We start from the raw sequence: 27,885 nt of genomic DNA on the forward strand, positions 1-27,885 counted from the left end.
TATCTGCAGCCGTCACATGATAGCAAAACGGTGGTAAGCAGTGCACGAGTCTGCGTCGAAGACAGCCAGAATCCATGCATCGGGAGGTTCTCTCGGTTGGAGAAGGAACAAAGGGAGGACATGCTCGGGCCAGGAGATGCAGTTCCTCGCTCTCGCCACTAGAGGTCAGGAGGTTACCGCTTCAGGGTTGGAAGACGGGCCCGTGGGGGATTAGCTATTGGTGGCGGTGGGTGCTGAGACTAGGCAGGGGGGTGGGGATGGCGGTGGATGCCACACCTGGTGGCCCCCTGGTTATTGACATCTGACTTTGGAATGACTTTTTTTTGTTTTGTTTTTGTTTGGTGTCAAATTCACCATCTTTGTGGGTCTGAGGGACCAGAGGAAAGATGCCAGCTTGGGGTCAAAGGGAGAGCTCACACTGCAGCTTCTCAAAGCGCCTTTTTCTCTAACAAACAGATACAACCTGTAAGGGGTCCAGAACAGTGCCAGGGTCCTAGTGAAGGTTCTCCCTGGGAGGTCTTCTACCCAGGTGCCCCATCCTCCACTCGGGCTAGCTGTCCAGGAGCCCCACCTCCCAGCCTGACTGTCCCTGTGGTCAGCTGGGACCATGTTTAAGGACCAAATCTGCTCTTGCACAGTCTAGGGCAGTAGAAGGCCTTGGACTAGGTGCCAGGTGTCCTGGGTTCTTATCCCAACTGGGTCCTGTGTAGGCCTCTTCTGCTTGCTATGTGTCTAACAAGGAAGTTGTACTAGGTGAGGCTCTAGGTGTACTTCTAACCTGGCCATTCAGCATTTCCGTGTGTTCACAGGGAATTCGTGAAGCTCCTCTCTGAATGAGAAACCTGCCCCCCGCCCAAAAGGCAAAGCTAAGACGATAACCCAGAGTTCACCCAGGCACAAGGTTCCTCATAAATAGACTCAGCCTCTCTGAATCTCCTTCCTCATCTGTCAAATGGCGATGGCAATTAAACCCATCTCACAGGGCTGTGAAGATTCATCAAGACAACAGTGGTTGTAAAACCCTTACCACACACAAAGCCTCCTTAGGGAAAACCAGGACTCCCTGACCAGCAAAGTTTGCCAGGTACTGTATGGGGGCTGGAGTCCTGTTTCCCCTGCAAAATGGAAAAAGGCTGATGGGCACTTGGTGGGATTCACATGATCACCCCAGGCCTCAGATGGTAATGTGCTTTGTGTCTGCAGCATAAGGTCTAGCCCCAATGCCCCTGTGAGCCCTGTACAAGCGTTGGTGTGGGTGTGGTGTCCAGAGCTCTGGGCTGGAGGTGGTGGGGCAGGGGCCATGGAACCTGGTCTGCCCCAGCTGTGGTAGGGCTGGAAGGCCTCAGGTAGATCACTTTCCCTCTCTGGGCTTTGTTTCCCATCAGTGCAGTGATGGGTTGAACACAAATTCCTGGGTTCTGCATTTTGTTCATCCAGCGTTCCTGAAGGCCCCTTAGTCGGCAGGAAAAGTTCGGGGCTTAAAGCCTGAGCCCAAGATTCTGATGCCCTCATCCCCCTCCTGGAGACCTTCACCCAGGGTGCAAGGGGCTCTCTCTTAGCTTCTGGAAGACAGAACCAGCCCTTCCCAGAAACGAGGCCCTGGACTGCTGCTGAGTACTCCTGAAAGGGATCTCAGTAGGGCTAGGATGCAGGGGCAGCCACCTGGGGCTCCCCACTTCCCAACCCTGAACCCAGAAGGGCCCTGGGGGGGGGAGTGGGGGAAGGGGAGAGGAGGGTAAGGACAAGGAGGACTTTTTGCTTCTTTTCATGCAGAGAAAAACAGACTCTTTCTCTTCTTGACTGCAGCTGACCTGATGCTTAAGCTTGGAGCGAGAGGCAGGATCCATCCTCCAGCTTCCTCAGGAGGAGAAAGATCAAAGGTAGGAGAGCTGGGTCTGAGAACTGAACTTGACCGTGCACCAACATCAGTTTAAGCCACTTCCCCTATGTCTACAAGCCCAGTTGGCCTGGCAGCTAGGGGTGGGAGCAGGACTCAGTGCTGTTGCCCCTAACAAACCCTGCTCCCTCTCCCAGAGAGACCCTGGGTCCCAGACAGTGCCCCTGGCCCAAATCACCTTTCCCCTCCAGGCCTTATATATGGTTCCCACTGCTTACACTGCTCTTCCCCCTTTGTCTGCCTAGAAACTCCACTCACCCTTCAAGACCTTGCTAAAGCATCACTTCCTCCAGGAAGCCCTCCCTGCTCTCCCAGCCGAGTCAGCAGAATCCACAGAACATGCAGGTGGGTCAGGCTGGCCTTGGCATTCCTCACAACCCCATTGTAATGGTTTGTTTCCAGCTCCCTGACTAGATGGGGACCTCCCTGAGGGCAGGCCCTGGGTCTCATTCATCCCCAGGGGCCTGTGGAATCATTGAGTGAAGCGCTTGGCCTGTGCCCACGTGCACTGGGAGCTCCAGGATCTTTACCAGACTCCTGGCTCTCAGGTCAACTTTTTTCCACCCACCCAGTCATGCCAGAGATGAACAGATGTAGTCAGAACCTCCTTTTGGGAATGAACTTTCTTCAGAGTCCTGTCTTGCCCCTGCCCAAACTCTCCTTCTCTTACTGCCCCTCTCCCTGATGGCACCCCCGCTCTCTCAGCCTGGGGTCCCCTGCGACTCACTGCTGACCTCTAGTAGGGTCCTTGTCTTCTGGACCGCCCCATCTACTTCCTACAGGTGGGTGCGGAGGCCAGGGTCCTCTTCTTCCACGTCTGGCCCTCTCAGGCCCCAGGGGGCCGAAAGCAGGCCCAGCTCTCTGCCCCCGCTGTCCCTCGGAGGGGCTGGGCCTTCCATGGCCTCTAAACGGGGACTGCAGTGGCTCTGTGTCCAAGCAGGCGTCCTGGATCTCCCCAAACTTGGGGGCGAGGCCCTTAGTGGCAGCTGAGGAAGCCCAGGGCCAGGCCTGTGCTGGGCCGGGCAGGGGTGGGTGCAGTGGGCAGGTGGGGTGGGTCAGTCGCTGAGCACGGCCCCCGGGAGCTCGTTGGTGAGCGTGTGCCAGCGCTCGATCCGCTTGTCCTTGTTCTTCAGGCAATCAAACCAGTGCTTCAGGCGCTCGCCCTTGGCATTGATGCCCAGAACCACGCCGCCTGCAGAGGGGAGCCAAGAGGCAGCCGGGACACGGTGACCTCTGACTCTCAGGGTCTCTCTGGAACCAGTACCCCCTGGCACCCCTCCCAGACTTTGTGCTCCAAGGCCAGACTCTCTTCCCTGCCCACCCGCTCTGAGGGTGGACCGTGGTCTGACTATCACACTCTTGGAGCCCCCACCCCCCACTCCCCCAGTCAGGGCCCAGGGATCCTGCTCTTCCTTTACCCAGGACCAGAGCAGTACCTGCGGAGCAGCACAGTGGCTTGTGTTGGTGCCAGGGCGGCTCCACTGTGCACAGCCACCAAGCCCATCAGAAATTTGGGGCCACAGTGGCTCAGAGTCCAGCCTGAGGGGCTGACCATCACCTCTTACCCCTGCTCCACCACAGACTGCTGTGTGACTCGGCCAGGCCTCTTTCCCTCTCTGGGCCTCTTTCTCTGTCAGATGGGGTCAGGCTGGATCATGTCTATGGCCCCAACTTTCCCCACAGGCCAGGAAGGCGGGACTGTGGCCTGATTCAGGGCCCCTGCCCTTTGCTGAACCCAGGCTGGGCATGTTGCTAAAGAACATTCCCATCGTGTCCTCTCACCGATGAAATCGTTGGATTTTCCAATGTCATAATCCCAAACGGTGATCTCCAGGGTCTTCTTGGCCAGGTCCCCGTGCTTAATCTCATAACAGAATTCCTGGTGGCCAGAAGGGGAGTGTCAGGACCAGTGACACGGCCTGTAAAGTCGGCCGGTGGCCAGTGCACAGCAGTGGATGATAATGGATTCTCACCCATCTCACCCACTTCCAGATCCTCGGGGTCCCCTTCCCTCTGACCCACCTGCCCCTTTATCACTGAAGCTGCTTTTCTCAGGATCCTCAAGAGTCTCCTTATTGCAAGTCAATGCACACTTGGCGGCCTTGGCGTGCTTGACCTCTCTTGGGTCTGATTCTGCTGACCACTCCCTTCTTTGTGGAACCCTCTCTCCCACCAGCTTCCAGGATCCTTCAACATCTGGTGTCCCCCTCGCTCCCTGGCAGCACCTCCTCGGCCTTCTCTGCCTGCACCCGAGTCACTCAGGCTCTGTCAGAGGCTCCCCTCCCTCATCTCGTTCCTCGGAGCTCCTCTCCAGCTGCACCCACCCCCTGGGCTGAGGACCTGGGTATCTTATCTGCGCCCACCTTCCTGGGGCCACTCACATCCTCACACCACCCCCTCCACATCCAACATGGCTACATCCCATCAATTCAATCCTCCGAAGAGTTTTCCAGGCCTCTCCTCACTTCTGTCTGCACCACCTTGGCCTGGTTCAGCCTGGCCTCACTTCTCCCACCAGTCCTCCTACCCCACGGCTGGGGGCTCTCCTGTCAGTCCCTCCCCAACCTCCAGCTCCCACAGTGACCCTTGAAAAACCCAGTCCTTCCGGGGTCCCCTGTCCTGAGGGAGAGTGAGTGGCTCAGGGCTTCACCAGCCTCTCGTACCTCGTTGAACTCTGGGTTTAGGGTTTTCTTCTTTACCGCTGTCTTATGTTTGGATTTCTTGTCCACATCTGGCTTCAGGTATCTGGAATTATAACCAATCAATAGGCAGAGGGTGAGAAGACACTCTGAGTACACATGGAGCCAGCAGGGCTTGGAAGAGAGAGATTCCCAGGCCTCCCGTTCATCCTAACCATCGGATGTCCCCAGCACTACTCTGTGACAAAGGTGAGCGGTCAGTGCAGTGGGAGAAGCAAGTGGGTCCTTCATCACCTGGACCTCTGTTCACAGCCCGTTCCTGACGTCACAGAGCCCCTCCATCCCCTAGGAAAGAGGATTTTATTTCTGGAAGTCTAATTTTCACAGCTCACATTTCCCACCAGAAAAACATTTTTAGCAAAGTTGGTCCCTTGCTAGAGCTCTTCTTTTTGTAATAGCAGATTATGGAGATAGAATTCACACACTATAAAATTCATCTTTCTCAAGTGTATAACGCAGCAGTTTGTGGCATAGTAGCTGGGCTGTACAGCCATTGCCACTACCTCACTGGAGCTTTGAGGAAGGAAAAAAGGTCTTCTGGGCAGTGACAGCAGTGCTTCCTGAAGGGAAAGAGGGAAGCAGGCCAGCTCCCTCCACGGGCATCAATCAGCTCCGTAGACTTCGATGCACAACAGCAGTCTTCATCTGGGGCTCAGAAAGGTGGAGGGACTCACCCAAGGTCACACAGCTGCTCAGCACAGGGATGGTGCTCAGAAGCCAGGCCCTCTCCTTCGCGAAGCTTCTTACCCTGTCCCTGCATGGACACTAGTGACAATTGCCCTGCTCCTGCTGGCAGGACCACATCTGTCTCACCCACCACCAGCTTCCTGGTACCCAACTTGATGCCTGGCACTGGGTGGGATCAGTGAACATAGAAAGTGGCACCTCATTATTGCTTTTCTGTGCACTTTTTTAAAAAGTTGTGATTGTTATTACATAAGAAATACTGGTTCATTATAGAAACACTAGAAAATATGTATTAACAGAAGTTGGGGGTGGAGAGAGAAATGAATACACAGGTCTGCACAAAAACCTGTTCTTTAGCAGCTTTATACAGCCATCAGAAATTGGGACGACCTGACGGACGACTACTTGGCAATGCAGACCTACAGACCGAGCTCCGGGCTCAGGCATCACGCAGCTGGCTCCCCAGAGCGTTAGGTTATATAGGAGTTGCCTTTGTAAGTCAGTCTGGAAAAGGCAAAACTGTCGCAACAGAAAACAAATCAATGGTTGACTGGGGCCAGGGGACCCTTCTCGGGTGATGGTGTCTGGGTCTTAACCATGGTGGTGGTGACAAGCTTGTATACGTCAGTCAGTCACACTTCAAAAGGGGAGAAACCGGGCTTCCCTGGTGGCGCAGTGGTTGAGAGTCCGCCTGCTGAGGCAGGGGACACGGGTTCGTGCCCCGGCCCGGGAGGATCCCACGTGCCGCGAAGCGGCTGGGCCTGTTGAGCCATGGCCGCTGGGCCTGCGCGTCCGGAGCCTGTGCTCCACAATGGGAGAGGCCACAACAGTGAGAGGCCCACATACAGCAAAAAAAAAAAAAAGGGGGGGAGAAACCTACTGGATATAAATTATACCTCAATAAAGATGACTATTTAAACAGGTTGGGGGGGTTCCCTTAAACCCTCACCCAGAGATGGTGAATTTCTGCATTCCTTACAAGCTTCCATGCACTTCTTGACTCGTCTTTGCCTGTTTTACTTTGGGGGCGAGGAGGAGGCATGGGGGCGGTCCTGCACAGTGGGAGTGTTTCCCAGCCCTGCCTCCGGAAGGCCCTGAAGGGACGCTGTCCCAGGCTCCCTCAGCGCTGCACAGCCAGTGTCCATCTAGTGATCCTCACGAGGCCCCAGCTAGGGGTCATCCCCTGTCCTGCCCCCAGGCCTTTGTCTATGCTGTCTCCCTGCCTGGAGTCCCTTCTCGCCTCACCTCACCACTGCAGGGGAGCTTCCCGAGGGAGTGTGGCCTGTGTGGGCGAGAAGTGCACCCTGGCCATGCTCCAGGGGCCCGCCCATGGCTGCTCACCCTCCCTAGCAATCAGCACTTCCTCCTGCCTTGGCCACCAGGGCTCATGGAGCCTCCCTACCAGTGCCACCGCTGGTCCCTTCTGCGCAGCGACTGCTGCTCACCTGAGGCCCCTAGAAGACAGCAGAGGGCTGGAGAAGGAAGGGGTTGCCTAGGGCAGCACAGCAAGTTGCTTTGCGCTTTCTCAGTGCCCCTGGGTGTGAGATGGAGATGGTAACAAGTACTGCACAGGGCTGCTGGGGGGCTTCAAAGAGGCCTGGCACAGCCCTGGCACCCAGCAATTACTCGGTATGTGTTAGTGATGATTGTTAACCATCATGAGACCCTGAAGAACTGGACTTGGGGTCAGCTTCCAGCCTGGGGAAACTGAGGTAGCTGTCATCTGGGGTGAAGTTTATAAAGATGATAAGGGTGCCGACAAAAGACCTTGGCCCATCTAGCTTTGCCCCTCAGCATCCCCCACCTGGCACTTCCATGTAGCTCTCTTCTCGGGGCCCCAGATGCTCTGCTCGGAATCTTACCTGTGCCTTTATTTCCCCTACTTATAGCAAAGAGAAGGCCCATGGTCCATGAAGGGGCCTTTCAGAGATAGGGAGCTCTGAGCAGTAGCCCGTGCAACTCACCCAGGGAATTTCAATCAGATGTAGGGGTTTCTAAGCTGCTGGGGCCTCCCTCTGATACAGCGGGACACCCACAGAGCTGTCTGTCTGAAAGGCCCATGGCTGGAGGGTGGGCCCAGCAACTACCGCACCTGTGGCAGGGGAAGCCCCAGGCACGGTGGACAGGCCCTGCCAGGGCTACCTCTCCCTGGCTGTGGGAGGTGGCTGGACCCTCTGTTGTACCAGGTGAGACCCTATTTTCTGGATAACCCAGCATGAGACCCTGGAATTCCTATCAACTTGGCAGGTGGGAACTGAGCCCAATTTAGAAATTTCACACCAGCCTTCCCTTGTGGCACAGTGGTTAAGAATCTGCCTGCCAATGCAGGGGACACGGCTTCGAACCCTGGTCTAGGAAGATCCCACATGCCGCAGAGCAACTAAGCCTGCGCGCCACAACTACTGAGCCTGCACACCTAGAGCCCGTGCTCCGCAACAAGAGAAGCCACCGCAGTGAGAAGCCTGTGCACCGCAACAAAGAGTAGCTTCCGCTCGCCGCAACTAGAGAAAGCCCAGCGCACAGCAACGAAGACCCAATGCAGCCAAAAATAAATAAAATAAAAATTAGAAAAAAACCCTCTAGCATCACAGTTAGAGGGGGAGGCACTGTCCTCCCTCCCCAGAGACAATCACTACAGGATCACACTGGTGCCCCCCACTACAGTTTGCTTTGGGCTCAGCATAGCTCTGGCCACGTTCATTCACCTGGTCCTCATTTATTCACTTCAACCGCATAGTACTCCACTGTACACAGATGCCACATTTTATTAATCTGCTGATGAACACGAGGCTACTTCCATCTTATCGCTATCACAAGCAATGCTGCAAAAGCAGCTTTACGCCAGGGCCTGGGTCTCTAGGACACAGACCTGGAAGGGAAATGATGCGGCCACAGGGCATATGCATCTTTCTAGGTTACCGAGTATCACTTCCCTCCACTGTTTTTAAGAGTCTAATTGTCTTCTGAGCTATTACAGCATTTCCGTTCCCAGTGGTCTCTGATCCACTGGAAATCACTGTCTTGCTAAGGGTTGAAGTTGGGGCCCAACATTGTTTTTTGAGCAGAAAACCAGTAGTCCTTGTGGTGGCCTCTGTCACCTGGGCCTCCTTACTGTCCCCTGAGGCCAGAGCCATCCCTGCTTCTTTTTTTTTTTTTTTTTTTTTTTTTGCGGTATGCGGGCCTCTCACTGTTGTGGCCTCCCCCGTTGCGGAGCACAGGCTCCGGACGCGCAGGCTCCGGACGCGCAGGCTCAGCGGCCATGGCTCACGGGCCCAGCCGCTCCGCGGCATATGGGATCCTCCCAGACCAGGGCACGAACCCGTATCCCCTGCATCGGCAGGCGGACTCTCAACCACTTGCGCCACCAGGGAGGCCCCATCCCTGCTTCTTAACTATCTTAAACCCTCTGTCCCTTTCCCTGAGCAGAAACACCTCCTTTCTGCTGAGCCAAATTCCTCCCCAAGTCCTACCCTTCAAGACAACCTCACTACATCCATCTTTTGTTTGTGGAGCGCACCAAAGCACAGATGGTGGTCACCAAAACACAGGCTTTATCCCTCTCCAAACGGGATTTATCCCTCACCAGCTCCTGCCTGAGCTAGGATCACAGCCTGTCCTGACCCAGGTTCACGGCTCTGGGGCCCCGAGTTAAGTCTCTCCCCAGTGCTACCAGAAGCCCCACCTGGCAGGGCTTGGTGGACCCCTATCTGTGTCTGTGGTACCAGAGAGCACTGCCCACATGTGCCCAGCCCTAAGCCCTGATGGAGTCCCTTCACTGGATCTCCTGGCCTCCTGTCCTCCAACCTGCACACAGCCTTTCCTGGGCCCCATGACCACAGAGAGACCTGAACCAAACATCAGGAGATAACTGCTCTCTATCTGCGTGACTGGGCTGCCACTCAACTGCTATGGACGTCAGTTTCCTCATCTGAGAAATAGGTTTGGCCAGATTCAACCCACAGAGTTGCCCAAGGAGCATAGAAGAGTATGACCTCGTGGGCACAGCACCCCTGGTGCTTCACACAACTACTTGCCACACGGACTACTGATCTCGATGCATAGACCTCCCAGTCCCTGGAGGTGAGAAAGTGAGGAAGGAGGCGGCTGGCCTGGGCCGCACACTCACGTTTTCACGTAGGGATCCGAGTAGCCGTTGGCGTCCATGGCAGCCAGGTGTGCGCAGCGCACAATGCCGACCAGCAGGCCCTGCTTCTGCGAACTGTACTTGAGGGAGATGAGGATGCGGCCCCGCTCCTCCAGGGACTTGTCTTCTGTCTTGTCCACCTGTGGGGCAGGTGGGCGGTCACTCAGCTGTCCTTGCCTGCTCCCACCTCTCCTGCAGCCACGGGCCCAGGCCAAACGGAGCCCGGTGGGTGGTGAGGGGTCACCCTGGCCCTAGCTCCCTGGAAGGTGCTTCTTAGGCACATTCCCAGCCCCAGGGGGAGCTAGGAGGCAGGTGGGGTGTGGCCTAGGCCTGCCCTGTCTAGCGCCTGCCTCGGATCAGACCTCAACTCTAGGCCTCACTGTGTGGCCTCCCCACCCCAGCCAGTCCACTGAGACCATTCCTCACCCTCCTGAGACCACCTGTTTCTACCTTCCAGCTGCTACTCACCTGGAACCCCTTTCCTTTACCCTCTGTCCACCCAGCCTGAGCCCTATGACCCCCAAAGGCCCCTCCTAGGTTTCTCTGCCAGGCTCCCCTTGCACTCGGTCCCTCTGCTCTTGACTGTTCGCTGCCTGGCACTAAAACGGCAGCTTACGTGGCCCCTCATGGGCAGGGGCCATGCTTGCACCTCTCTGGAGATGGAGCTCCTGTTAGGTGAAGGAAGGACTACCTTCCCCAACTCCCACACCCAGAGCAGACATGGCTAGCTGATGACTGCATTCACCCTGAGCTCAAATGCAGCCTCAGTATCTTCTCAACACAGCGCTCAGGCAGCCTGTACCCGTGGCTCAGAGGAGGCGGGTGAGATTTAACTACCTGCCACTCGGGCCTGGGGCTTTGTGTATGTGATAGCCCCACTAAACCATGGCTCTTGTGGCAGTTGTGATGTGTGAAAATTAAACAGTATAAATGAGCCAGGATATTTTCAGCCGTTTTTTTAGGGTAGGGTATACTTTGAATTGTTTCACATGAAGACCATTGAACTGGGCATCGTTCAGTATTTACGGAGAACGAATAGGGTTTACAAGGCTAAGCAAAATCTAAAAGGTATCATCAAAATTAAACTTTACTGCTGATTGATTATCCTGAACTGCACCCTTGTCATTGTGGGTCCCTGAACTGGACCAATGAGATCCTAGCAAATTCAAGCAAGGCTAAGCAAGCCCCTGATCACACCTGGTGCACTAGCATGCATGCTTTCACGCACCTCCCCGTGCATGAAACAGGTGCTCACACATACATTCCACGCTCACACACGATTCACACACCACACAGGTGTTTGTTTACGTCAGGGATCAAAACTCAGAAACACAACTCCAGCAGGAGTTGGTGTTGCCTTTTATAAGTGACATATATCATTTGGAGAAACTGGGTCACCTATGGTTAGTAACTAATAATAAAATTAAAAAGGTTATCTCCATCACACTAATATCTATGAGTGGGAGAGAATGTGATAATGGAATACAATTTGCTCAACTTATGCAAAAAGACAGAGCTGGGTTTCTGGGAGGGAGGTCTGACCTCAGGTCACTTGTTCCAGGCCAGGCTGCGCTAAGCATGTGTCTCAGGGCCCTGTGGAGGAGGGGTACAGGCACTCAGGGGACAGCCGCTGGACTCTGTCCTCTTGAGCTTTCCCATTGCCCAGACCTCTGGTAGGGTATCGTCCTGGGGAGGGGACCGTGCCCTGAACACCATGCAGTCCCTGAAGGCATAGGTTTCTTAGGGTCCCGGGCCTTGGACCTCTTGGCCAACCCCTCCCGGCCCTTCTGAACTGGGTGAAGGGAGGCCTGGGGAGGGGAAGGAACGGGGAGGGGAAGGGGGAGGGGAAAATTGCTCAGAGACTCTGGGAGGGCTCAGCTGCTGCCGACGACCAGGGGGCAAAATTGGTTTTGACGTTTTCAAACAATTGCAATTTCTAGGAAAGAATGATTTTGTCTCCTCTGGGTATCTCACAGGCACCTCACGCCTAACGTGTTCCAGCTGCGCTCCGAGCACCCCCAGCTGCTCCTCCCATGGTCCTCCGCATCCCAGTTAATGACCCTTCATCCTCCCAGGTGCTCGGGCCCCAGGCGTGAGGATGCTGATCTTCAGCCCTCCTCCTGCCTCCACTGCTGCCCCGCCTAGGCCTGAGGCCTGCTCCTCCCTCCACCCTGCTGGTCTACCCACCCTGGCCTTCCACTCCCTCCCACTCTGAGGAGCCTGTTAAAATGTCCTCAGATGCCTTGGCCCCTGCCTAGCACCCTCCTGTGGCCCATCTCACTCAGGGATAAGGCCAGAGTCCTCCCAGCCTCCCCAACCCCCAACCTCTGCTCTCAGCTCCCAGGACCCCCTCCCCTCGCTCGCTCTGCCCCTCTCATTTGACCTCTTGCCTGTGCCTCCCACAGGCTGGGCGCTTTTCCATACAGGGCTTTGCACCTGCTGTTCCCTCTGCCTGGAATATTCCCTGCTCGCCGAGTGAGCCCTGCCAGAGCACCCGTCTAACCCACTGACCCCTCTCATGCTTTCTTTCTCGGCCCTGATCCCTGCTGAACAGACTATCTGTTTGGGTCGTTTATTTCATTTTTGGTCTGTCTCCCACCCAAACTTCATGAGGGCAGGGAGATTTATCTGTCTCCCCAGCACCTGCACTTGTGCCAGGCACATAATAGGTGCTCAATAAATGCTCCTGGCCCTGCGCTCATGGCAGGGTGGGCCCTAGACGGCTGCAGAGCCCATGACTGGAGGTTGTGGCCCACTCACCGGCAGCTGCTTCTCCAGGCAGATGCTGAACGTCTTGGTGTGGTTGGGCTTCAGCTTCTTGAGGGGCACCCGCGTCTCCCCGATGAGCTCGTTGTGGCGGAATTTGTCCTCGTCACACACGGAGATCCTGGAGGGCAAAGGGGCCTCTCAATTTGCTTCCAAAGTCAGTGCGGATTTGCAGGTGGTGGGCCGGGGGGGTGTGGGGAGGGCCTGCCCTGTGGACAAGGCTGGGTGGGGTGCGGGAGCCGGCAGGCCGGGGTCTCACCCACCGCAGGGTCTTTCGGATCATGTCTTCGTCTGTGATCCCGTAGTAAGTGAGGGTCTCGTTCCACGTGGGGTTCAGAGTGTTTCGGAGAGTTTTCGTTCTGAGCTTATTTGCCTGGAGAGAGCAAAAACGATCCTCTGAGTGTCAAAGAGGGTGACGGGCAATGTAATGGCCCCAAACACATCCCAATCCCCCAGATCCCGTACATAAGCGCTCTTCCCTGGCAAAGGGGGATTAACGCTGTTGTTAATCAGCTGACTTTAACATAGGCCGACTGGGGACTTCCCTGGCGATCCAGCGGTTAAGATGCTGCACTTCCAATACAGGGGGTTTATCTGGATGATGTGGGTGGGCCATGTCCCACGTCATCACAGGGCCCTTAAAAGTAGAAGAGGGAGGCGAGAGAAGAGTCCAAAGGAGCATGACAAGGGGAGAAAGTCAGAGAGGCGACACCAGCTTTGAAGATGGAGGAAGGGGCCACGAGCCAAGCAAAGGGGGTGCCTCTAGACGCTGGAAAGGAATGGGAAATAGCTTCTCCCCTCGAGCCTCCAGAATGGAACGCAGCCCTGCTGACACGTGATTGTAGCACAGTGGGACCTATGTCGGACTCGCACCCTGCAGAACCGGAAGGTATATGAGATTTGTGGTGTCGTAACCCAGCCAGTTGGTGGTCATTTGTTAGCGCAGCCCTAGGAAACTACAACAGGAGAATCCTGCCTCCCAGGTGCGTGCCCAGGTGTGTGGCGGGGGGAGGGTGTCTGCAGGAGGCGTGGTCTGGGCAGCTGGGAAGCCTGGCTTGGACCTAGATTCTCTCCCTCAGCCTCCTCGCCTTCGCTCAGGCTGGCCCCTGCCGGGAAGGCACCTCTCCTGGAGGACACCTGGGGGCTGCCTCCCCTCCTTCCTCAGTGCTTCCAGAGAGCTTGGTTCTCAGACTCCTTACCTGCCTTGCCCCCTTCAGACCCTGACTTCCGTAGCCGATTCCCTTTGATGTCCGCCACAAACCGGCCCAGGCTTTGAGGTCAGACAGCCCTGGGTTCAAATCCCAGCTCCACCACTTACATAAGCTCTGTCGAGCCCAGTGGGTTACTGACCCTTTCTGAGGGTCAGGCTCCGGGGCGTAACACCACATCTCTCTCAGCCTGGTTTTTACGACCTTCTCTATAAGGTGCTCTATGAAACTGCCCTACAAAGGAATCTATCCTATAGGGGGTCCCTAGGATTCAGCAGCCAGGTACTGCCGACTTGAGGTCCCAGGAGTCTAGAGACGCATGGTCACTGAGCCCCCGAGTTGGGCCCCTTCCACTGGTCGCATGGCCTTCACAGCCCTGGGGGTCCCCCCTGCAGCATGAGGACAGAGAGGCCTGGAGTGGGGAGCCTGCTCCTCCAGGTGTAGTGGGAGGTCCACTGCCCTTTCTCCTGCAGCCCTGCCTTCCCTTCTGGGATGGCGCCCCTGGACCAGGGGGAGCCCGGGCCCCAAAGTTAACTCAGGCCCCAGCAGCCTGTGGCTCCTCAGCCCGGGGTGGCCACCTGGGGGTGGGACCCCCCAGTTGGTCTGCAATTGTCCTGAGCAGTGGTGGGGGAGGCCCTCTGCTCAGGGGGTTGCCCCCACTGCTGATTCTTCCTATCAGGTCACTCGAGGGCCAGGAAGGAACTCCCCAACTTTGGCTTCTAAGAAGGAGGCCAGGACAAGAACACCAGCCACTGGGCTCTGCTGCTCACGCTCCTGTGTCCTGTGTCCCCTGTCCCTCTGCCTCCGCCCAGGTCTCTACTTGGAAACAAAGCTGCTGGACTCCAGTTGAGTCCCCCCTAGCATGGGGTCTGCCCTACTCACCCCTTGAGATATCTGTGGGCTAGGGAAGGACCCAATTCTGAAAAGATGTGATCTTCCCTCCCATGACATTACAAATAAAACTACACTGAACTGTAAGACGTATGAAAGGAAGTCTCATCAAGTTCTGATCTTCTAGTGCTGAAGGCCACCTTGATGCTTTTCATAGAGAATTAAAAAAAATTTTTTTCCCTCTCCTTTCATAGATGCACCTGTTGGGCTGGTCTGCTTGTCAGGTCATCTGGTACAGGAACAAGGGTTCTGTAGTCAAATAATTTGGGCAGTTGCTGACTACTCCATCCCCCTTGTGGGGCATCACAGAGCAGCCCATCAACACATTAAAGGCTCTGGTAAGTCCTGCAGTAAAGAAACCTGTTTAACAATGTTTCCCAGTGTTATCTGGCCACAGAACCCTTTGTTTACACACAGTATTAACGTCCAGCTGAGAGTGTTTCTTATAAAACGCTAGCCTAGAAAGTCTCCCAGGGAGTTTCCCCAACTCAGTAGGCAGGTGGTGGTGACTCAAGGTCCCTGGGAGGCCTAGAGGGTGTGGGGGTGACTGGGTGCTCTGGGTGGAGGTGGAGTGAACCCCTCACCTTGCTTGGGCTCTGAGTGGGTGTGGGAGCTGTGGGCCTCCCTGGGTGCCCCAAGCCCAGCCTGGGCCCCAGTTACGACAGGCAGGCCCCTTACCTTACTGGCTCCTGGCAGCAGGTGCAGCTTGACATAGGGGTCTGCCAGCCCATTGTGGTCCATTGGCTTCAGGCCCTGAGCAGAGGAGAATGGCAAAGGGTGTAACTGGGGGCTTGGGGACACAGCTGCCAAGGCCTCCAGGCACCTGGGTCAGCAGGCATCCCTGCCCCCTGGGCCTCCTGGCTGGGTCCATTCACGACCCTCTTCACAGAAGCAATCCTGCCCCACACGCCCAGAATGGGGGGTGATCTCCCCCCAACCCCCCGCCCCAAACGTCTGGCCCTGGGCAGGCGACACGGGGTGCCTTGGTCAGATCAGCCTCTTTCTGTTTTCCTTATCTTGGAGGCCAGGTGACTCACTTTCTCTGAATGAGGCTCTCGTTCTCCTGCTGTGGTCAGGCCTTTCCTTCCTCCCGATCCCCCTTCTCCCTGCTCCCCATGCACTGCGACTTCCCTCACAGACCCTAGGCCCTTGTGACCCTCTGTCTGCTCATCCACACGCTTCCCTCTGCAGCCACGGGAAAACGTTCTGTGTCCTGGAGACCAGGCTCAAGTTCTCTCTGGCTTTGCCACAGCCCCCTGCCAGTCTGTGTCCCCAGAGGCCACACAGGCTGGCCGGCCATGGAGGGTCCCTCCACAAGGTGGCACCCCTCACTCACTCAACCACCAGTCAAGTGTGCACAGCCAAGGAACTCACGGAACCATAAACAGACAGGGGCCTAGCTGACCTCACGCTCCCGGGACGGCACACGGGGATGGAGGAAGGCTGCTGGGGCACGTGTGGGGTAGAGATGGCAACCTCACAACCTCATTCAAAGATGAGCTACAGGGCCTCCCTGGTGGTGCAGTGGTTGAGAGTCCGCCTGCCGATGCAGGGGATACGGGTTCGTGCCCCGGTCTGGGAGGATCCCATATGCCGCGGAGCGGCTGGGCCCGTGAGCCATGGCCGCTGGGCCTGCGCATCCGGAGCCTGTGCTCCGCAACGGGAGGGGCCACAACAGTGAGAGGCCCGCATACCGCAAAAAGAAAAAAAAAAAAAAAAAAGATGAGCTACAAGTTGGCTGCTCATGACCAGCCCACCTCCCCCACTTCCCAGGGGAGCTGAGGCTCTTCTTCCCCCTCCCCACCTTGTTTCGGAGGAGCTCCCAGGTAGGGGCTGAGATCTGAGGTGGGGTCTTCCAACCTCCAACCAGCACTGCTCTGCTACTGGGAAGGGGCCCACGGGTTTTAGAGCCAGGCTGGCCGGGGTTCAGGTCTCAGCTCCTGCACTTATCAGCTGGGTAAGTGGATGACTTCATCTGCCTCCTGAGCCTCAGCTTTATCATCTGTAAAATGGGTTAATAGCCCCCACATCTCAGGGTTGTTGGGGGAGCTGAGGAAGCAATGCTGACACGGGGCCTGCTGGTGGGGCATTTGCTTCCCCCTTCCCCTAAATGCCGGGCCCCTTGGAAGATGCCGGAGAAGCGGCTGAGGGTGGAGGCATCTGAGCTGTGCCGGGAGCTACCTGGGCTCCAGCTCTGCCCTGCTCCGTGGGGCCGGCTCCAGGAGGAGGCTTGGCCGGGTGGCCCTGCGTGCACCGTGGCAGAGAGGCAGACCTTCCCAACACAGGCCTCTCATCCCACCTCTCATCCTTTCGCACAAAAGTGGAACTTTCCAGTTCTGCTGTGGATATGAGTGCCCGTATGTGCGTGCGTGCGTGTGGTGCGGGGTGGGGGGTGTCTGCCGCCAGGCCCTGTCCTGCAGGACAGGATTAGGTACTGAGCACTCACTCATTTAATGCTCACAACCACCACATACGTGGGGATGATTAACCCTATTTTACAGATGAGCAAACTGAGGCAGCTGTGCTCACCTAGAGGGAGGGTCCAGTGCTGGGGCATCTGGCATCCTCCCAGAGGATGCCTGTCGGCCTCAGCCTTCCTACCCCCTGGGGCTCCTCCCCACACCCCACACCCCAGCCCAGCCCCAGCTCCTCCGATGCCTGCACCGCCCCCTCCCCTGCAGAACTGGATCTAAGCAGAGGATGAACTGGAGACTGTGGGAGCGACCATGGCTCGGGGTCCTCCCATCCCCCATCTCCAATGCATTGAGTGATACAAACCCAAGTGGACACACGCGTGTGCACACACATACACACACACACCCAGTACACCCACATAGCCCCTCTAGAGCCTGGGTAGGGAAGGCGGGGCACATAGCACAGGAGGGGCCTGGAGTCTGGGTGGGGAGAAGGGACGGCTCTGGCCCGAGCAGCCTGGCAGCCAGTGCCCATTCCCAGTCCCCAGGCCTGGACAACCTCTACACAGCTGGGTGGAGGGAGAGGGAAAGAGGTCTGCCGGGGCCGTGCACCCTGCCCTCCACCTCAGCACAGCCGGGGGTTATCAGATTCCCAGCTCTGTACCTAGGGCAGGTCTGGAGCCCTTTCGAGGAGGGCAGGGAGGAAGGCAGGGCGTGCCCTGTGTCACAGCCCGAGCAGCTCCCAGAGGAGAAGGCAGGGGCGGGGGTGGTGCTGGCCCAACAGGGACACTGCTCACCCCTGCCACGGCGGCCCAGGCCGGGTGGGGCACAGCCGGGGCCGAACCAGGCAGCCTGCCCCTCTGGGGGAGCAGAGCCACGGGCAGGGCGGGAGGAGGGGCGGAGGAGCTCGCGGGTTGCGGTGCTGGTGGTGCGGGGCTGGGCGCGGGCAGCGATGCCGGAAGCTCCTCGCTCTGAGCCGGGCCCAGGCCCTTCCACTGCTCTACCGGGAGGTCTACCAGGCCGCACGGCTGCCCTTACCTTGCGGGAGAGCATCAACTTGGGCACCTTCCTCCCAGGGGGAGCGTCGCGGTGTGGGGACGAAGGGAACAGCGTGGCTGAGAACAGAGCTGACGGGTGCCAGGACCAGCGTGGGGTTTACAGACGCCCACGCCTCCACCCAGAGAGCAAGCTCAGGCCGGTGCGACCAGAGACTAATCCCCCGCCTGGTGTGGCGTCAGCGTCCGGAGCCTCCTCGGGGAGTCCGGAGGCACCCAAGTCCAACCCTTCCTCTTGGCCTGCAGGACAGGCCTGTCACCTCCCCGCCCGGCCTTCCCTCCTTCGACAGCTCCCCAGCTCTGGGGCCTCTGTCTCCTGAAAGCTGCCCCCCACCCCCGTTCTCTCCGGCTTCTCTGTTCTACTCTTTCCCCTGAAAGCCTCGCCGTAGGGGAGGCAGCTTCGCCTCAGGAGCAGCTGAGATGACTGAAGCCAGAACTCCCTCCCCGCCGTCTGCGCACAGGTGGGGCCTACCTTGGCCTTGCTGATGGTGCAGTGGAGAGCGTTGTTCTCCTGGTCGTAGAGCAGGCTGAAGTCCAGCGTGCCCAGGGCGGCTGCAGACAGGGAGGGCTCAGGTCACGCCGGGCCCACATGGCGGAGAAGCGTCAGCCACCCCTGCGCGGCCGGACGGGGTGCCACGGTGACCGCGCTGACTGCCACCAGCAGAGCACCTGCTGCATACCGACCCCCCCAACCCTGGGGAGGAGGCTCGGGGGTTAGGCCCGTCACCTCCAGACACCGCGAGCGGTGAACTGAGAGTCAAAGCCGGGCAGCGGGCCCCTGACGCCTGCGCCGTGCCTCGCGGCCCGTGGCTGGTCCAGGGTGGGGCCACGTGTGCTGCGCGCTCAGCTAAAGGGGTTCCTGTCCTCCTGCTGCAGCCACCGGCCAGGGCTCTAGACCCCAGCTCCCCCTGCCTCTTAACGGTCCCGGGGTGTGCGAGAAGGCAGAGGGGTCAGGCTCTGCAGCACTGCAGGCCCCGGCCCGGCCGACTGGCTGGCCCACTCACCACCCGCCAGCAGCACTTGGGGTTGCGGCTCCCTCGTCTCCCTGGTCCCTCGGGAGCCCTGGGCAGGGTGTGAGGAGCGAGCTAGGCCCGCATGCTGCTACCCTCAGCCTCTGAAATACAGTGAGTGATTCCCGAGGGCGGGGAAGAGGGTGCTGCCACCCTCGGGCGTGATAACACGCGGCAGCTGTGGCTTTTCTCACCGACATGGTTCCCGGCCTGAAGGCTGGGATTGTGGGTCGGAGCAGACCTCAGGGGCAAATCTCTCCCCTGCGAGGTACACATTCACAGCATGTCTTCAGAAGCCCAGATCCTCCTTGCAGGCTGCTGGGCTGGTCAACTGGCATCTCATTCATTCATTCATTCATTCATTCATTCATTCTTTACCAAGTGTTTACAATATGCCAGACTCCGGGAACGAAGGTATCAATAAGACAGGGTTCCTGCCCCGAGGAAAGCACAGCTTAATAGGAGGAACAGATGAAAAGGGTTGGTCAGGACAAAGCCTAGTGGGCCAGGACTGATGGAGGGCTCAGGGGGGACGCCTGGCCTGGATGTGAACTGGGGCCATCAGGAAAGGCTTCCTGGAGGAAGTGACGCTTCACCTGAGCCATGCAAGACGAGTAGGGCTTGGCCAGTGCACCTTGGGGCTGGGGGAAGGGGCATTCCAACCACAGGCCAACCCAGAGGGTGGGGGGCGGAGTGGTTGGAGTGATGCTCTGGGGGAGGCCAGGGATGCCCAGTGTGGGTCTAGAGCAAACCACAGCCTGCTGGCCGAGCCCAGCCACTACTTGTCTTGCACCCCAGCTTCTAACACAGGGTCAGGCACACAGCTCAGTGTCTCTGTCATTGTCTCGCGGGGGCACCCGTAGGGTGCGAGACCTGCCCTCTGACGTCTGACCCTGGGTTCATATCCTGGCTCTGCACTTCCTTGCTGTGTGACCTTAGACAGTGTATCTAGCCTCAGTGTGCCTCAGTTTCCTCATCTGCAAAATGGAGACACAACAGCATCCACCTCATGGCATTGTGCTTTAACACCATGCCTGGGGTACAGAAAGTACTCAGTAGACAATTATAGAAAGAGCAGATCCATTTAGGTGATTCTTCTAGATAACTGTACTTGCCCCTCTGAGACACTTTCTGGAATGAACTCATTCCGAATTGGATCACTCCCCTCCCAGCCTTCGTGAGCAGAATACACAAATCACACTTTTCGGAATAACCTGAGTCATTGCTATGACTACGGTTACTGTTCTGTGTGTCAGGGTCCCAGCCCAGACCCAGAAGGGCAGGTGAGATGATTCCTCCACCGAGGGATCCCAGGTGGCCACTCTTTTTTGAGGTTTTCTTCATTTTTTCCGCCTCCTCCTTTGCCATCAGTTTGAAAATCCTGTTAGAGTACTTGCCCCTGGAAGCACAAACAGCTCTCTCTCCTATTCACTAGTTACTTGTTTCTTCTATGAAACCAGGTGAGAATACTTGTTAAAATTGTTTCTAAACTAAAAGTCAATAGGCCATGGGACTTCCCTGGTGGTGCAGTGGTTAAGAATCCGCCTGCCAATGCAGGGGACACGGGTTCAATCCCTGGTCCGGGAAGATACCACATGCCGCGGAGCAGCTAAGCCCGTGCGCCACAACTACGGAGCCTGCACACCACAACCACTGAAGCCCACACGCCTAGAGCCCGTGCTCTGCAACGAGAGGCTACCGAAATGAGAAACCCGTGCACCGCAACGAAGAGTAGCCCCCGCTCACCGCAACTAGAGGAAAGCCCGCGTGCAGCAACGAAGACCCAACGCAGCCAAAAAAAAAAAAAAAAGTCAATAGGCCTTGAGTGGAGCCTAAAGTCCTTTTCCCTGAGCAGAGCATGCGTGCTTTAGTCCAGGTGTATCTGGCCTTTTGCTGCCTGTATCTTAGCTCCCCTCTGTGCGGGTAAGCAGGTGAGGTGCTGTAAGAGAGTGATCTATCACCACGTCTGTAACAACTAACAGCCATGGGCCCAAGCTTCTCCAGGCCCAGGCTTTTGTAATAATAGTCTCTAAAGCTCTTGGCTTTGCGCGACAGTAAATCAGTCTGCTGTCCCCTTCAGACCTAACCTGTGGCTTGTGCCCCCCAGACATTAGCCTCCTGAGGGCAGGGACCATGCCTTGGCCACACCTCTGACACCAGCAAAGAGCAGATGTTCAATCCACACGGCCAGTCCATCCAAACCAACTCATTCTCCAGCTTCGCATGGGAGCAGAGATGTGGTGTGATGCTCATCTATTAAAACAACACAGTCCACGATCTCTGCCCGGTTCCCAATTCCAGAGAAGGACAAGCCAGCAGACAGAGTCCCCACTGGGAAATTCAGCTCCAGGCGGGGAGAGGCGTCCCTTCCACTGGCTCTACAGACATCCGTGTTTAAGGAAGGCCCAATGCTGCTCAGTGAAACCAACACGGGTATTCGCTTCCCAGGAAGGAACAGCAAGCCCAGTGCTGCCCCAGGATGGGGTTGATGAATTTCTTTGAACTCCAATGCAAGTTTTATAAGAAATAATAGTTTATAAATAGAAGCTCAGTCACCATTTTTAGAGACTTGCCGGTGGTGGAGCTCTCTGAGAGGGCTCATCGCCCAAAGTCTTTATTTCCTATTTGGAGAAATGAGGCTCAGAGAGGGGAGGTGATTTGGTCAGGGTGGCACAGCAGAGCTGGAAGCAGAATCCAAGCCTCTTCACTTCCATCCTGATAGCTCCTGCCTTAAAGCTTAGTGGCTTCCAAAAATTTTTTTCTGCTGCTTTGTTTAGCTGAACTCTTGAGAGGGTGCAACGGAGAAACAAAAGAGAGAGAATAACAGAATTGCTCTTGGGGTGTGGGGAGTGGGAAGGGCTCAGCCACCGCCCTGGAGGAGCCTCTGAGTTGAAAACCCCCCGGGCTTGTGCAGGCCAGGCGGGCCCTGAGGGCAGGTGAAGGTGCTTGTCTGTGTGAGCCACAGGGTCCTGTCCTCCAGCCACTCAGATCACACCTCCTGGCTGAAGTTAACAGCCTTGGATAAATAATGAGGCTTGGTCACTAATGGGCCTTTGAGAGTTGTCACCAGCTTGTTGATAATTATAGAGCTTTAATGGGGCTAATTCAGAGAAAATCAAGCTCCAGCCCCTGTCAGTTCCTCTAAGGCAGCACATCCCTCTGCTCTGCTGATGGAGACTGACAGCATCATTTTGACCTTGGTTTGCACCTGGACTTTCCTCACCTGTACACCCTTGGGAGCAGGAAACCAGCCCTGGTTTTGTTTTGTTTTTTTAAGAAAAATGTCAGCCTCTGGAATAGTTTAAAAACAACAACAACAACAACAAAACCATGGCAAGAACCACAGAAAATGATCAAGCCTGCGTCGAAAGCATTTCATAGTTGGGGAAACTGAGGCACTGACCAGGCGCTGCAGGGGGTACAAAGAGGAATGAGCCACACATCATATAGCCCTGCTTCTCGGGAGCTCAGAGGCAGAGGGTTAGGACTTTTATAAACCTATTAATTCCCCTGCTTTACATTGTTCAAAAATTTTCCACTGCCATCTGGACTCGGTTCAACCTCCTTGGTGTAGCATTCAAGGCCCACTGTGATATGGCCGCTTCGGCCTCATCATCAGAGGCCTTTGCCCCTTGCTCCAGCCACTGGACTCTTCCTCCTTCCACTAAGCCAGGCTGCGTCCTCCCTCCTCCCAGCCTCAGAGCACCCTCTCTGTGGGGGAACTCTGTGCAAGCCAGTGCTTCCCATTTGGGTTCCTGACTCCCTGTCCTCACTGCTGGGCTGCTTGTGTGTCATGGTTTCCATGAACTCCCTGACGGCAGAGATCATGTCTCAGGCATTCTGGAACCTCCACACTCAGCAGAGTGCCCGACACCTAGTTGGTCTTATAAGGTTAAATGCATAGAAATACGGTCCGGGTAGAATATGACTTGGCTCCAAGGAAAGGGAATCACAGCCAGTGGGCAGAGGGAAATTATTCGAGCTGAGGGACTTCTGGGCAGGCCTAACAGCGATTCTTCCCCTCCATCCTTGCTCCAGGCCTCTGTGGGGATCAGTCCTGACCTAGCCCAGGGTGAATCATGCAGGGGCAGGTGTAAGCATGGGCAAGAGATGTAATTCTGGCCAACGAGACAGAAGGACAGATCTCCTGGGGACTTCTGGGAGAGGCTTCCTCACTTTTAAACTGAGACATGGGAGAGGAAACTGATCCTTATCAAATTTAGGATCTTACTATTACATGTGATGTCTGGACCTGCAGCAGCCACCTTGAACCATGAGGGAGGTCAGCCTAAGAGGAAAAGGGCATGGCCATGTGGAAAGATAGAACCATCACCACTGACGCTGCTGATGAGCAGCTGCATGAATCTACCCCAGTGCCACATGACCTCGACACTCCTCACTGTTTAAGGCACTCTGAATTTTTTTCTGTTACCTATAACCCCCAAATATCCTAGTCATTACAGCTTTGAAGAATGGACTGTTTCCACAGGTGGAGATTGGGTGGGAGGGCATCTCAGGCAGGGGAGCAGCACATGCGGAGGGTGGGACATAGGACCCATCAGGAGGGCAGCAAGCAGCAGAGTCCAGCTTAGCCAGGCTGCACTGTGGACCACTGGGAGGGGAAGGGCACTGGGGGGACACTTCTAACTATAACATTTCTGCATCTTCTCCCCATCAGCGCTCCTCTATTAGATCAATTTGGAACCTGTCAATTTTGTGCTTATGCCTTGAGGTGAATTAATAAAGGATGGGCTTTAAAGAGAAGGAACAAAAGGCCGAATAAATAAACAGCACTTCACTCTTGGCCTTGGACAACAGAGCAACCGTCCTAATTTCTTTTTGTTAGAACAGACATAATCCAATAATTAGGGCAGCAAATAGCATAACCCTGGCTAAAGCTGTAATGAACCATCTGGCTTGAATCATTTAGGCTTATTGTGGGGATCTGGTTGTCAGAGCTGAGACGGGGGTAAAGCCTGGAGTATTGGGCAGAGAGCAGTTCTACCCCAGAACCTGGTCCCCCCATGGGCAGGAGCCAAGATTTCTGTGCTCCCATGGTGGGATGTTTGTTCGGCCACTGAGGGGGTCTAAGCCCAGGGTGGCTGCCCCTTGAAGGGAATGAGGGGGCCAAGCTGGCCCTGGCTCAGCCACACACCGTCCTCCTTGGCTCTTTTCAGCAGAGTGCCCTGGTGACATGGGTGTGGCCAGCCCATGGTTCAGGCTGACAAGGCTGTGTCAGACCTTGTACCGCTGACCTCAAGTGCGTCTGTCCCCTGGCAGGACAAGGAGCTCTCTGGGTCCGGGGCCCCAGCCCTGTTCCCTCTCTGCTGCTAGGAGAGTGTTCTGTGAAGACTGCTGAGTGGATGGACTGAAGATGGGGCGCTTTCGGGTCCCCTCCTTGCCTGTGGGTTCAGGGACAGCCAAAAGAAACAACCAGATTTCTCAGCTCTTAGCCGTATGTCATCAGAGGGCCCTGGGTGGCACCAGGAGGGCCTGAAGCTCAGGCAGAAGCCCTGCCCTTCTCGCTTGCTCCCTTGGCATAGCGGGAAAGATGCTGGAAATGGGAACAAGTTCCTCACCCCTTCTTCTGGAGCTGGCTGAAGATTCAGGACATGCAAAGGGGTGACCTGAGTCTCCGTTAGGGCCTGCCCAAAGGCACAGCAAGTGAGGGGGTGCACCTTGCCCAGGGTGCCAGGAGCTGGGGGGGGTGGTGAAGATTAAGGTCACAGCCCGGAGGGCAATAGACTCTCCCGACCCAGTTTCCCCAGGCCGGCAGGAAAGTGGACGGAGAGGACTGCTCCCCATCCCCATGCCCAGAGGGCAGGGCCTCATTATGCCAGACTTTGGCCAGAAGGCTGTGGTCCAGGCCCGAGAAAGTGCAGAGCAGGCAGCTTCCCAGCACAGGCCCGGCTCCGAGCGACCCACGGTCTGACAGGCCTCCTCCCACTTGCACCTCCTGGGCCTCCCTAGGTAGGGTGATGAGAGGTCGGGCCCCACCTCTTCCCGCAGTGGTCACCCCCACTGTCAGCTTCCAGAGGCACATTTTATTCTGGGGGAAACTCTAGACCCCCAACCTGAGGCCCATGTGGGCATTCAAGCCAGACGCAGCCACCCTCGCTGCGCTGCGCGGGGGATGGGACCCGGGGAGCCTGGGGGAAGTCGGCGAGCGACCCCTGCCCCGGGAAAGGTCCGCCTCCCAGGCAATGCCGGCGTCTGACTAGGGTTTTCCACCTGAGAGTGACGCGGCTGGGGCTACAGCTGGGCTGGGGGCCTGACGAGCAGCGCTGCCCCATCCCCACCCCAGTCCCGCGTAAACCCCTCCCGCACCGCCCGGCGACCTCTTCGTTCTCGGTTTCCCCTCCAGTCCCTGCGCGGGCACCCTCAGAGCCCAGAAAGGCGCCAGGAGCGCCAGCCGGCCGGGCCTCGGCCCCGGAGGCCCCGGGAGCCCTGGTGCTTGCCTACTCCCTGGGGCTCGGGGCTCAGCCCCGGAGGAGGAGGCGCGGGCTGGGGTGGGGGACCCTTCCCGGCCGGGGAAGCGGGTGTAACAGGTGGGCGAAGGTCGGCGGCCCGGTCGAGAGCAGCGGCGGGACCAACGGACGCGGGAGGAGGAACCACCAAGGTTTCTCCAAAGGACAAGCGGCCCCGCGGTCCCCTGGCCCTCGGCCCCCACGCCAGCCAAGCCGCCGCGCTCTGCGGCCGCCGGCCCCACCAGGGAGGCCGCCCGGCCCGGACCCCGGGCGCCCTCTGCCTCTCGCCCAGCCTGACCCTCGGCCGAGGGGCCGGTCCGCCGCGGGCTCAGGAGAGGGGAGCGACCGCGCGGTCGGCAGCAACTGGTGTCTCCCCGGGGCGCAGATCCGCCCTGCCTGGGAACAAAAGCCGCCGCCCGCGCCGGGGCTCCCAGCGGGCGGGCCGAGAGGGGGCGCGGCGCGGGCTCCGGGGAGCTGGGCCCCGGAAATGGGACACCCCCGGGGGGCCCCCAAACTTCCCACCTCTCCGATCTTCTCGGGGGCTGTGTCGGGGCTGTGTGTGCCGGGCGCGCGGAGAGCGCACATCGCGGCCGGGGGTAGCGACACAGCGAGGGGTGTGCCGGGGGAACCGAGATCGCGGGGGATCCGAGGGCGGGCGAGGTCGGGAGCGCGAGCAGCCGCGCAGGGGCGGGGGCGAGAAGCCGGCGGGTGGGAAACTTACTGCAGTCGTCGGACTCGTAGCCGTCGGCGTCCGGCTCGTCCTCGGGCAGCTTGGCAGGCGGTCGCGCCGTGCTGCGGCCGGGGCCGGGGCCGGGGCTGGCGCCGTAGGCTCCAAACAGCTGGTCGACATCCTCGTCGTCGTCGCGGGCGCCGTCGGAGGGGCTGCGGCGGCCCGCGCTGGCCGCGGCCGGGCGCGCGGGGGCGTCCGGGGGTGCAGCGACGCGGGGCCCGGCGTCCGGCGGCAGGCCCCGCGGGAAGCGGGGGAAGTAGTCGGAGATCTGCTTGATGGGCCGGATGGGGCCGGGGCACACGTCGATGGCCATATGCTCCTGGATGCTGATGGTCGCCTTCTCCCCGCGCCGCCGGAGGGTCATGCAGGCAGAGCGGCCCCGCCCGGGCGCGGCCCGGCCAGACTCGGCGCGGCCCCGGCCCGGGGGCGTTTCAGCAGGCTCGGCTGGGAGCGGCGGGGGCTGCGGGCATCGCCGGCGGCGCCCCCGGACGGCCCTGACGCGGCTGCTGCCTGCTCGGCGGCGGCCGGCGCGAGTGAGTGCCAAGGGCCGGCAGGCAGGGGGCGGGCCCAGCCCGCGTCACCGGCAGCCGCCGAGCAGTGCGAGAGTGCGGGCGGCGAGGGCGGCGCGGCGCGGAGCGAGCTGAGCGGCGCCGCACTCACTCGCACTCACACCGGCGCGCACGCTGGCCCGGGACCCCGCGCGCGCACAATCGGCGGGCAGGGCCACCGGGCGCCTTCCACTCACGCACCGCAGGACGGGCGGGGAGCTGAGCAGGGACCCGCACCTTCCCGCGCGTGCCCGCACTTTCTGGGCTCCGTTCACACAGGACACATACCGGTGTGCAAGGACACTCCCAGCGCACAGAAACGTGTGCAGACCTGGGCGGAAGCTCCCACTGCTCCCACCTGCAGGACACACGTACCCGTACAGAGTTGCCTGAGGCGGCGGTGGCACCGTATACCCCCCAGTACACACACGTCCCTAACAGGACACACACATCCCTAACAGGACACACACATCCCTAACAGGACACACAAACAGCGCTCGTCGAGGTGGTCAGGGGACCCAGGGCACCCCTGTCCCCAGCACACCTAACAGGACATACGAACACACCCAAAAAGTGATCAGGGGACTCAAGGCACCTCCCAACCCCCAATCTAGCAGGACACACAGCCACACTCCTAGGAGTGCCGGACAGGATGCTCACACACGAGCAAGACATCCACAGCTGTACAAGGTCACTACTGGCACAGTTTGTTCACCCTTCCTCTCAGGTCACATACAAACACACTCTCTGTAACCAGGAGTCAGTCTCTCACTTGGTCCGTGAGTAGGTTGAGGGACCCAGCCCCCGCCCGCCCCGCATGGGGACAGGGTGGGTGAGGACCTTGACCATAAGCCGTGGTCAGGAGAGGATGAGGGCAGGCAGGGCTGGGCATCCCCAGGGAATGATGAGCCAGGCAGAGGTGGAACGGCAGGGCGTGGCCAGCCCACAGGCTCAGGCTTCCCACACGGTTGGATAACCAAACAAACGCCCAGCCCTGGCTGCTGTCCTGCTTTCCCGGGAACAACGCTCTGTTGGGAACGGCTGCTGCTTATACAGGTGTGTCCCCAGAAAGCCCTGGGCACAGACGGAATCCTGCTCACTCTCTGGTTTCCACTGAACATCAGAAATGCTTATCTTCTTGGCTGGGTCCCTTCCAGGAAAACTGAACGCAGGACCCCAAGTCTGTGCCCCTCCACCTACCATAACCCCTGTGGAGGTGTGGAGAGCAGAGAGAAGAGAGAGGAGGCCTCACCTTCATCACTTCCAGTTGCATCATTCTGGCAGATCACTGGCTCTCTCTGAAGCTCAGTTTCCTCAGCTGTGAAATGGGGCTTCTTCCAACCTCACAGCATCGTGGGGAGGCCGCATC

At 58.0% G+C, this 27,885-nt stretch overlaps 1 protein-coding gene and 1 long non-coding RNA gene across 2 annotated transcripts; one reads left to right on the plus strand and one right to left on the minus strand.

Annotated features, from left to right (window-relative positions):
• LOC132478016 (uncharacterized) lies at nt 1-6,025 on the plus strand. The gene is made up of 5 exons (XR_009530357.1): nt 1-164; nt 810-1,084; nt 1,807-1,880; nt 2,143-2,242; nt 4,639-6,025. It is a non-coding gene; the product is annotated as an uncharacterized LOC132478016 (long non-coding RNA).
• DOC2B (double C2 domain beta) lies at nt 2,953-26,332 on the minus strand. Its single transcript, XM_060080692.1, has 9 exons — nt 25,960-26,332; nt 18,234-18,313; nt 14,971-15,045; nt 12,457-12,566; nt 12,188-12,314; nt 9,410-9,567; nt 4,561-4,642; nt 3,680-3,776; nt 2,953-3,089 (listed from the first exon to the last, which is right to left on the minus strand). Exons 1-9 carry the CDS (start codon nt 26,330-26,332, stop codon nt 2,953-2,955), a joined length of 1,239 nt encoding a protein of 412 aa, XP_059936675.1.
• Between the last annotated feature and the right edge of the window lie 1,553 nt (nt 26,333-27,885).

This window comes from Mesoplodon densirostris, chromosome 18 (genome assembly GCF_025265405.1).
Source record: "Mesoplodon densirostris isolate mMesDen1 chromosome 18, mMesDen1 primary haplotype, whole genome shotgun sequence".
Taxonomy (NCBI): Eukaryota; Metazoa; Chordata; class Mammalia; order Artiodactyla; family Ziphiidae; genus Mesoplodon; species Mesoplodon densirostris.